The sequence below is a fragment of the Orcinus orca genome, chromosome 16 (assembly GCF_937001465.1).
Source record: "Orcinus orca chromosome 16, mOrcOrc1.1, whole genome shotgun sequence".
Taxonomy (NCBI): domain Eukaryota; kingdom Metazoa; phylum Chordata; class Mammalia; order Artiodactyla; family Delphinidae; genus Orcinus; species Orcinus orca.
The window spans coordinates 7,165,866-7,176,853 of record NC_064574.1 but is presented as its reverse complement, the minus strand read 5'-3'; the positions used below and the strand labels follow the sequence as shown (position 1 = coordinate 7,176,853).

The 10,988-nt window shown below is 51.7% G+C and overlaps 1 protein-coding gene across 1 annotated transcript in view; it reads left to right on the top strand.

Annotated features, from left to right (window-relative positions):
• Positions 1-7,149: 7,149 nt before the first annotated feature.
• The window catches only part of FAM210B (family with sequence similarity 210 member B), an 11,401-nt gene continuing 7,562 nt past the window's right edge, over positions 7,150-10,988 (top strand). The window contains exon 1 of the mRNA XM_004282292.4: positions 7,150-7,398. Coding sequence (XP_004282340.1) covers positions 7,213-7,398 — 186 coding nt within the window. The 5' untranslated portion in view covers positions 7,150-7,212. The remainder of the gene's footprint in view (positions 7,399-10,988) is intronic.

Below are 10,988 nucleotides of genomic sequence, written 5' to 3'. Positions count from 1 at the left end.
AGTTGTCCCTCTGCTTGACCCCTCTTCCCCCTGGAAGCTCCACGTCTGCTCCTGGGCACCTTCCAGATGTCCAATGCCTCCTTCTCCGGGAAGCCTTTCTGATCACCCCTCGCCCAACACAATTCATGATGCTGTCCTCCCCCGGCTATCTGTTCTCTGCCCATCAGGCCCATCCAACTCGAAGCTCCCTAAGAGCAGGGACCATTCCCAAGCCACCCACCTGCATGACCTGGCAGAGTAGAGGGCAGATCGTCGATGTTCAAAAAATATTTGAGGGAGGGAGGGAGGAAGGGAGGGAGAAAGGGAAGGAATGAGAAGACAGACATGGGAGAACAATCAGTAATTATTAACGTAATTTGTGATGATAATAGCCAACACCAGGATGGGCCTGCTCTGAGCCTGGCGCTATTCCACGCGCTTCACATGTGTTAATGCATTTAATCCTCACTGCGAGTCCCCATCTTACATGTGCAGAGGCTGAGGCTCAAGTGAAGTAACTTGACCAGTGTCCACAGAAAGCAAGCGGTATGGCTCAAGCTTGAACCTGGGCTTCACTCCAGAGTTCATGCTCTCAGCCTCCAGGAAGGAGGCCCTAGATGTCCATCGCATAGGGGAAAGGACACCCCCTCCGCAGGGAATACAAGGCAGCCGCTTAAAGAAGGATTTCCGTATTTACTGACATGGACAGGTGTCCTTGATGGGACACTGGGTGGAAAAAAAAGCAAATGAAGGACACATGTTATAATCCCATTTTTTTGGAAAACGTCAGAGAAAACAACAGCCAGATGTGATTGTTCACACACAGAAACGTGGCTGGAAGGACACACAAACCTGGCTGATGCTGGCTACTGCTGGGAGGGCTTCCCGGGTCTCTCGCTCCACGCTCTAGGCACATGGAACTCTCCCTCTAGACCTAGCAGGCTGCCCTATCCACAGTCCCAGAGCCCCAACTCCCCAGCCCCTTACTCGGCTTCCGCGCTGCATTTGCTGCTGCCTGACACCAGAGGGCACACTTATTTGTTTGACGCCCGTCTCTGTAAGGGTAAGAATACATTGAAAAAGAAAAAAGTTGATTTTCCCTGGTGCAAAAAAAGAGGAGAACCTTTGCATTGCCACTCTCCTTTTCTTAGATCATGTGATTCTTTCTCTGCCCCTTTGAGATGTATGTAAATCTTTTTAAAGGCGAAATAAGCCGCTTGCAGGTTTTTAAAACCCGGGAATGTGTTAAGAGTCTGAGAGCTGTCTCCTTGAAAGGTAAACATCAAGGAAGATAGCAGCCTATCTCCTAGGCCAGGTGAGGGTTTAACTTCGGTGACTAGCTCTGTGCTATAATTACATGTTTGTCACAGAGGCACAGGAAGTGTATTATTCCTTTGGATAAAGACAATTAGCAAGTACAAACGAGGGTGGACTATGTGTGACAAACGGTGCTGTCAAGTCCTCTTACCTGAGAACTAGTTATTTTTTGTCTTTGGATGAAGCATCTGCTCAGCTGCATATAACAAGGCGCTTTCTTCCTGTCTTTGAGATCTCGTTAGTGAATTGCCCGTGGTCTGCATCACGTTCTAGCTTAATGTTTACTCAATAATAAAATTCTTTTCTTTCTCTTCTCCTTTTGTGGAAAGGTTTTCTGTCAGCAGATTTTGTTTTGAAGTCTCCCCACCACCCCTCCCCGCTGGCTTGTCTTCCCCAGTAGAACATAAGCTCTGGGATACCTTGTCTTCCTACTTCACGGCTGTGTGCCCGGCACTGAGGAGGTGCTTAAAACCTGTTTATTGAATGAATAAAAGAAGTTGCTGGCTGTGTCCTTTGAGTTTTCATTTTTTACCATGATCAAATGTTACCTATGACAATAATTTTGCTAAAAAACAAATAAACTTTTAAAGACTCCACAGTTGTGCATACAAAAGGCAGCCACTGGTTTGCTTAACAGATATTGATTTTATTTCCTGTTAATCCCCATGCTTCTCAGGCATGAGTCAGTCGTCTTTAAAGCATTATTACCAAGTACTTAAGACATTCTTATTAGCAACATATTGAGACATCGAACGAACGAGAAAATCTTCAAACATCATAGTTCCAGCTAATCCAGATCCTTCCCGAGTACCGAGAAGTGATCGTTTCTATCTCCAAGGCAGTCGAGAGGAGATGCTTGGAAAACCGTGTCAGCACGCTCCTCCTCAACAAGCTACCGCTTTTCTTGGTGGTGGTTTTACGAGTAGCATCTCTCTCCCTGAGTGGCCTCACTGGACCGCACAGCTCGGGTTCTACGCCCTGTGCCCCCCACCCCGAAGCTTTTATTGGTGTCCAGTCCACACCATTCATACTCTTCTCGGAACGAATGAATGAAAAGGAACAATAATAATAATGGCCACTGTGCTCACCACGATCAGCTTTCGGGAAGGCACTGTACGTGCTGGTCCCTGTGCCGAGCATACACGTGCATGAAATTTCTCTTCTTCTTCACAGCAATATTGTGATATGGTGCTATTATTATTCCCATCTTACAGATGAGAAGACTGAGGTCCCAAGATGTTGAGTGACTTGACCCAGCACACGGTCAGTGCACCATAATGGGGGGACACACCCCCAGGCAATCTGACCCCAAAGCCCCAGCTCTTGGCCCCAAGCCATAAAACACCATTTGTTTCAAAGCGTTGGACTAATCTTCTACCTTATTTGTGGAAACAAGAGAAAACCCAGCCAGGCAGTAACCCGAGGCAGGAGGAACCCGAATTCCTCTTAATAACTCACATTTTCTGAGCTCCTGCCATCAGTCAGGCACTAGGCACAGCACTCAAAAGGTGTCATCCCGGGCTTCCCTGGTGGCGCAGTGGTTGGGAGCCCGCCTGCCGATGCAGGGGACGCAGGTTCGTGCCCCGGTCCAGGAGGATCCCACATGCCGCGGAGCGGCTGGGCCTGTGAGCCATGGCTGCTGAGCCTGCGCGTCCGGAGCCTGTGCTCTGCAACGGGAGAGGCCACAACAGTGAGAGGCCCGCGTACCAAAAAAAAAAAAAAAAAAAAAGGTGTCATCCCACTTAAGCCTCACACCAACCTAAGGGAGGTTCATTCACTGTCCACATCCCAGAGGTGAAGGCTGAGAAACACAGAGAGGTGTTGTGACTTGCCAAGGTGCCACAGTCGGTCAGTGGCTGAGGTGGAATCATATCCAGGTCTCTCCTCCTCCATGGCCCATGTTCTTACTGACGATTTTTCCCCCAAATGAGGAAGAAAAACAGAGATGATGATCCAATGTCAGCCCAAGTTCAGACAAGGACAGAGCTCCCACAGGGTGGGCCACGAGGAAAAAGAGGTCGCTCGGAAGTGGGTGGTGGCAGCTACCACCAGTGACATTCTCCACGCCCCCCTTGGTGCCTAGCAGAGCCCCGAGCATGACGCGGATGTTGAATTAAATAGTGACTGAAAAACTGAGAGCGAATGCACCTCTTCCTACAGAGACCTACGGTGCATGCCTCCATGGTTCCCAGTTCAGACATGGTCTTTGGGGCGTGGAAGCCCGTTTTCTCTTCAGCCCTCCTCCTCCCTTCGTTGTGCCCCACAGGCCATCTGTGTCATGATGGAGGGAAGGGGGGTGGGGAGTGAAGCCTTTGTGGGGACTGATACCATGCCCGTCGTGCACACATGGGATTGCTCTTCATTTTTTCAGGAAGTCACAGACACATGTGTCGTTATTCCCATATCACAGGAAAAGAAAGCTGAGGTTAAAGCAGGTTACATTACTTTCCTTGGGGCCGCAAGGCTAGTGTCACGAGCTCCCAAACTCCACCCTGACCCATTTGCCTCCGAAGACCCTGCCTCACAGAGGGAGAAGAATCAGTAGGTGCCACACGATGGAAGAAAATGTGCACACGTGGTCGGCACCCAGTAAGTGCGTGTTGATAAGTGAATGGGTGAGACTCTTTCAAGGAGAGGGTTACTAACAGGATCTACTGCTACAAGATGTCACTAACGATAGTTCAAGTTATAATAGAGAAAAAACTGGAAATCACGTATATATTTATTATAACCTATATTAGTCAGCTCGGGCTCCCATAACAAAATACCACAAACCGGGTGGCTTAAACAACAGAAATTTATTTTCTCACAGTTCTGGAGGCTGGAAGTCCAAGATCAGGGTGCCAATGAGGTCCAGTTCTTGTGAGCATCCTCTTCCTGGCTTGCTGATTGCTTCTTGCTGTGTCCTCACGTGGCAGAGAGAAAGAGTTCTGGTGTCTCTTCCACTTCCAATAAGGGCACTAATCCCATCATGAGGAACCCACCCTTATGACCTAATCTAACCGTATTTACCTCCCAATGGGCCCATCTCCAAACACTATCATACGGAGAATTAGTGCTTTAACATGTGAATTTGGGGGGAAACACAAACATTCAGTCCATAACACCCATTACCAGGACACTGGATTAAATAAATCATGGAGCACCTATACTGTAGAATGCTCTGCAGCTTTTAAATAATAATATTGCAAAATTATGGTTTCAACAGGAGAGACATTAGTGACAGATGAAGTGAAAAAGTCACATTATGATGCATATATACAACATCATCCCATTTCTACCAAAACTAGGGGTGTGGGGTACTTTGGCAAGATCTGGATCTCACACCCATACCCTGACCAGAGGGCCACCAACCATTGAGATTGGACAGCTTCATACAAACTACAATAGGGAGGGAGGGGCATCTCCAATAGAAAGAGGGAGCTGGGCAGACAAAATAGACAGAAACGCCAGCCACACTGCCATGTCTTGAGTCCTCACTGTGCCATGCCCTGTTCTACAGGCACTGAACTATATTATCTCCTTTAACTTTCACAGTAACCCTTTGAGATGGGTATTATTACTCTCACTTCTTGCAAGTGAGGAAACAAGGGACTTAGATCGTTGGAGTCACTTAACAAAGATTCTAAACAGGGCCTGCACCACACCAAAGCTGTGATGTTCACCAACAAATCATGAAACCACAAAGCCTTACTTTTACTGCATCGCCCACTGCTGGCACATAGCAGGTGTTCAGAATAATGAATGCTGATTGGAAATGAACAGAGAGGAGGCAAGAAGTGATGTATGGGCACGGGTAGTTGGATTTGCTTTGGGAAAAGGGACAGAAGCAGGAGGTGGGGAATGGTGGAGGGAAACAGGGACGTGGGCTGGAGCCATCAGTTAAGACTCAGGCTTCCCCTGAGAAGTAAGAGGCCAGGGTATGTGCCAGGAGAGAAGTCATCAGGGCAGGAAGGAGGACTCCAGGTGAGCAGAAACAGTTTAGAGCAGACACTGCAGAATCTGACAGAGAAAGAGAACTGGAAGAGAACTGTTCTCGTCCTCAGGAAGACTCAGGTACAACCAGAGAATACGTAATGGGAGAAAACGTGGCAATGTGTCCCAAACACTGTTCACTTTCTATTTTATCACAGTTTATCTGCCTGTGCTCCAGAATCTACCTTCCCACATTCTTATAGAAAGGAGCCACAGTGAGTAACCCCGAGGCCCTGGACCCCTGAGCAGATTAACCATGGTTCCCTTGGGAACTGGGAAGAAGTAGTTCCTCCTCCACCAGAAGGGAAAACTCCTTTTCCTTCCTCCAGCACCCCGGCCCCCTTTAGGTTTCAGCCCCCCCCCCACACACACACACACTGATGTGTGCCCCTTCCCATGGTACACGTGCACTTCCTGTGTGACACTCACCGCCGTGCACGGGCACACAGCCCTGTCGCACTGCCTGGAGTTACCACCCCCGTCCCCCGGCAGCCACCCCCTCTACCTCCCTGCCAGCAGAACCCCGACTGTGTTCAGGAAGACGATGTGCCTACTCTGACCTAAGCCAGGCCTATTTCTTTTGCTGGATCCTCAAATTCCAGACTCCCTTGCAGTTAAGAGTGTCCTGTGACTCAGCTGTAGCCAGTGAGACAGAAGGGGCTTCTCAAGGTGGGGGTAGGGTCCTGAGGTATTGAATTTGGGCACATCGATCCCCATCTCTTTCCAGTGTAGAACGGCTGAACGGCCGGCAGAACAGCTATAATTTCCCTTTGCACCTAGGTTTCTGGATACGAACTCATTTCTGCCAGTTGAATGCACTGGCAGAATATTTCGAAGGCAGAAAGGAGGCGGAGGCATCCTCCTGCAGTTTGGGCTGTTTGCTGCTGGTAAACAAGTGTGCGGAGACGTGGGGTTTTCTGCAGCAGAATTCAGGTGTGCAGTCGCCAGCCCACGGGTGTGGACCGTTAGTTGTGGCCGAGGCAGCCGCCTGACCCTGCTTTCCAGCGTCCAGTGATCTGTTCTGTAGAAGCTGGAAAGCAGCTGCAGTGGCAGTTTCCTGATCCTGGGGTCACGGCTCTGGCAGTGTGCTCTAGAATTCATTCATTCCACTGGCCGACCCCTGACACCCACCTAACGGCTTGTGGCTTGTGTCCCCCCTCTTGCCGGCCTGTGTTGCTCTGTCCAGAGAGCCTTTCCTGGGGGGCCAGCCTAATGTCCACTCTCCCAGCTTTTCCAATGGTTTTCCAAGCAACCGTTCCCTGTGGTAAAAAAAAAAAAATTTTTTTCTGCTTAAAATAGCAAAGATCTAGAAACATAACATTCTGGATCCTCTAGTTTGAACCAAAAAAAGCTACCGGGGGCTCAGGCATGACAAAAGGATGAGAATAAGAGGCCTCAGGGAAGGTTTCATTTCTGTGAGCCTCAGTTTCTTCTTCTGCAGAATGGAGACCAAAGATTATTATTTTTATTACAGTTAATAGTTGACTACCGTGGTAGACTGCATTTCCCAAACATGGTCACGACAACATTTCCCATTCCACAAGCCCTTCCACACGTGACCTTGTCACTTCCCGTCAAGTCGGAGGAATCTGACCCCCTCACTCCTGAATCAGGGCTGGGCTGGCCTCTGACTCGCTTGTAAGCAACATGATGAGTCAGGATCCGCCGACTAGAACTCGCAGGCTGTCGGAAGGGGTGCACGTCTCCAGCCCCGCCCATTTCTCGCGGGGCTTCAGCTCCGGCCCGCCCCGGCCGCGCGGGGCTACAGCCCCGCCCTCGCCGCTCAGGCGGCGGAGGGGCGGGGGTCGGTGGGCGGGGCCAAGGACGGCGCGCGGCCCCGGCCCCACCCCGCCGCTCCGGGCTCGGGCTCCCGCGGGCCCCGCCCACCGCGCTGCTCCTTCTGCTGTCCGCTGTGCGGGCAGCGGCGCAGGGCTGAGTACCATGGCCGGGCTGCTGGCGCTGCTGTGCCCCACGGGCAGGGTGGGCGCCCGGGTCCGGTCTCGCGCCGCCTGGCTCCTGGGCGCTGCCGCCCCCCGCGCCCCACCGCCCTTGTTTCTGCCGCTGCTCGGGACCGGGCTGGACGCCCCGCTGCTGCACGCCGCCCGCGGGAACTGCCACGGCCGCCAGGTAAGCCTCCCCGCCCCCACCCCGAACCCCGCGCGCCCCGATCGTCGGCCCATCTCCGCCGAAGGAGAGCCTGACTCGCGCAGCTGCCCGAGACCGAGCACCAGGGTCCCCAGGCCTCAGATCTCTACAAGTCAAAGAAGCGAGTTCCCAGTTTACAGCAGGGGAAACTGAGGCTCAGGGAGGTGTGACTGCCCAAGGTCACAACCTCCAGGTGATCCCAGGATCCCAAAGCGTCAGGCTGTACTGTGGTGGTGGACGGGAGGATTGGAGATGGGGCCTGGGCTTGGTATCGACGTTCTCACTGGGCGGTAGAGTTGTTCCCTTTGAAGTCGCGCCGGGGCTTCCTCCCTGGGCCGAGGAGAAAGGCTTGGTGGGTGCTGCGGTCTCTAACACCCCCCCCCCAACACTTGCTGCCACTCCCTTTTTATCTAACCTAGAGGGCAGGCCTCCCTGTCAGACTGCAGGCAGGACGCGCGCAAGAAACCCAGTGTTACTTCATTGCATCAATATTTCACTTCGGTTGCTTCTGTGTTTGCTAACTGAAAACTGGTTTCCATTCAGAATGGTAATGCAGACTATCCCTTTTTGAAAGTTTTGAAGTGGGTCTCCTTAAAGAAAAAAGGTGGTAAGCAGTGAAGTCTGGAGATCCAGAGCTAACAAGTTGGGACAAGCAGTGCCTGGAGGTTTGCACCTTTGGTCCCTTTGCCTGCCTGCATCCACTCACCAGCGGTGCAGACCTACCCCAAGTGCTGAAGGCCTCTGAGCCTGTTTGCTGACCTTGCAGGCGTTTAAAATAGCACCTTCCCAACAATAGTTTGGGGAACAGTTCCATGAGCTGATGTGGGCCTCAACATGGTGCCACCGGGAGCCAGTGCTTCCTGAATGTTGCATAGGCATTTGACTCGTGACCTTACCATGCCTCTGCCACAGGTGGAGAAACTTCCTTCCCTGCCTTCTGCTCCCCCATCGGACAAGTGGTAGATCTTGTCTCTGCCTCCTGAGCCCAGTTAGGGGATCCTCATGCGTCTGGCACCCTCCGCGCACACCCAGCTGTCTCCTGGTGATTCTCTGTGGATCAGCCCAGCTGTCCCTTCCTCCCGGAAGCCTTCCCTGACCACCAGTGATACCTTGGGTGCCTCCACTGGCCCCTCCTCAGCCCCATGGGTGTGCATCTTCTATGCACTCATCATATGGAATGTCCTCCTGACTTGCTGGTCTGTCTTGTGAGCCTGGCACTGGCAGGTGTGTGTGTGTGTGTGTGTGTGTGTATGTACTGCTCCCCCACCCCATATTTATTAAAGTAAGAAGGCTGTATTAGAAGGGTCAGGAAGGTTTGAGGAATGAGCCAAAAATTGCTCACAAGTTCAGATTGTTTAGAGTGACACCTGTTTTCATTCATGCAATAAGTAATATTAATAATAAACACTATATTTTGTTTACTTTGTACCAGGCACTGTTCTGAGTAGTTTGAAAATATTAATTCATGTAATCCTCACAACAACCCTGTGACGTAAGCAATACTGTCATCCCCCCCGCTTAAGCCCAGAGAGGTTGAGTAACTTTCTGAGAATCACGCAGAGGTTACCTGTCAGAACTGGGATCCAAACCAGTCTCGTTCCAAGGCTTCTGCCCTCAACAGCTGTGCTGTGTTCCTCACTTATTCGTGAGTGTCTGCACTGTGCTAGGCACTGCTCTAAGGCGGGGGGGCTGGGGGGGCGGATAGAGCAATGAACAAAACAGACATAACCCACCCTCAGGGAGCCTGACGTCTAGTGGGAGGGGAGGGACAATAAACAGAAAAGGAAAATATCAGGCTTGTTGATGTGAGAGGTGCTACTGAGAAATGCCAAGGGGGGAGGGAGGGTGCAGATGGGCAGGGCTGCAGGGAGGGATGCTGCCAGTTAATAAATAAGGTCATCAGGGAAAGGCTCCCTGAAAAGGCAGCGTGTGAGGGAGAACTGGGAGGTAGGACACTGGGGCTCAGAGAGCCATCTGCAGGTATATGAAAGCACTTATCTAAGAACAGACACGGGTGAGGTAGATGTTGTCTGCATCCAGGGCAGCGACTAAGGATACATCACAGGTTCTTAAGGTGATATTTCACGAAGAAATGAATGTCTGAAAAGTTTCCATTCCTTGCAGGTCATCACCTCATAAATTCCTTTATTTCAGTCTCTTTATTCTCCTCCAGGGTTAGGAAGAAAAATGCATGACCCACAATGATTAAAGAGATTTCCAGGATAAAAGGAAGAAAATTGTCCATATAAGCTTCTAACTCTAGAAAGTTAAAAACTAACTGCAGGGCTTCCCTGGTGGCGCAGTGGTTGGGGGTCCGCCTGCCGATGCAGGGGGCGCGGGTTCGTGCCCCGGTCCGGGAGGATCCCACGTGCCGCAGAGCGGCTGGGCCCGTGGGCCGTGGCCACTGGGCCTGCGCGTCCGGAGCCTGTGCTCTGCAGCGGGAGAGGCCACGGCAGTGAGAGGCCCGCATACCACCAAAAAAAAAAAAAAAAAACTAACTGCAGCACCGGCTAACAGGAAATTGTCTTTTGTGTCTGAATATTTTGTCCCTCCCATTGTCTTGCAGTAGATACTGGTTATTCTGTAGCTGGAAGTCTGGCTGCCTTTTTTTTTAAGGAATAACTTTTCTTTTAATATTTATTTATTAATTTATTTATTTTTGGCTGTGTTGGGTCTTCGTTTCTGTGCGAGGGCTTTCTCTAGTTGCGGCGAGCGGGGGCCACTCCTCATCACAGTGCGCGGGCCTCTCACTATCGCGGCCTCTCTCTCTTGTTGCGGAGCACAGGCTCGAGAAGCACAGGCTCAGTAGTTGTGGCTCACGGGCCCAGTTGCTCCGCGGCATGCAGGATGCGGGATCTCCCCAGACCAGGGCTCGAACCCATGTCCCCTGCATTGGCAGGCAGATTCTCAACCACTGCGCCACCAGGGAAGCCCTGGCTGCCTCTTTTTCTTTTCTGGCCAAAAGGCCTTTTGCCAAAATAGAGGTCGTACAGAAAAGGGCTCTCGAGAGAGAGACAGTTCCACCCGGTCCTGGCAAGTAGACAGAGGGGACATAATGAAGTCTGGTTGGGCCAGATGTCCAGGGTGGAAAGTGAAAGGGGCTTTCACCCGTCATCAGCCTCAGGACGTTGTTTGGCTCTTGGAACCGGGGTTTGTCCACTGCTCCTCCTATCAGGGCCTGGCAGATCTCCCATCCGGGGCACTTCATCCGCAGCCAAAAGGCGGGTGGGGAGCTGTTTATCAGGAGCCTGAGCTCCCAGCGGCCATTCTGGCTGCTGGGCGTCAGAGGACAGGGCGGGCGCGGTGCAGGCCCAACCGAAGGGTACTGGTGACAGTTTTCCTTCTCCCCTCCAGAGCCTTGACGTTCTGGAACAGGCTCTTCCTTGAGGAATGTTCAGCTCTTGGGGGACATGAAGGGGAGCCTGCAGCACAGAACTCAGTCTGGGCGCCGCCAGCCAGCTCATAGCTTTGCCCCAAACCTTGGTCTCCCATCTGTCAAAGTGGGAGCGACAGAGGTGCCCACGTCGTGGGGTTGTGAGGGTTTTTATGGGATGGCGCCTTTAAAGTGCTAA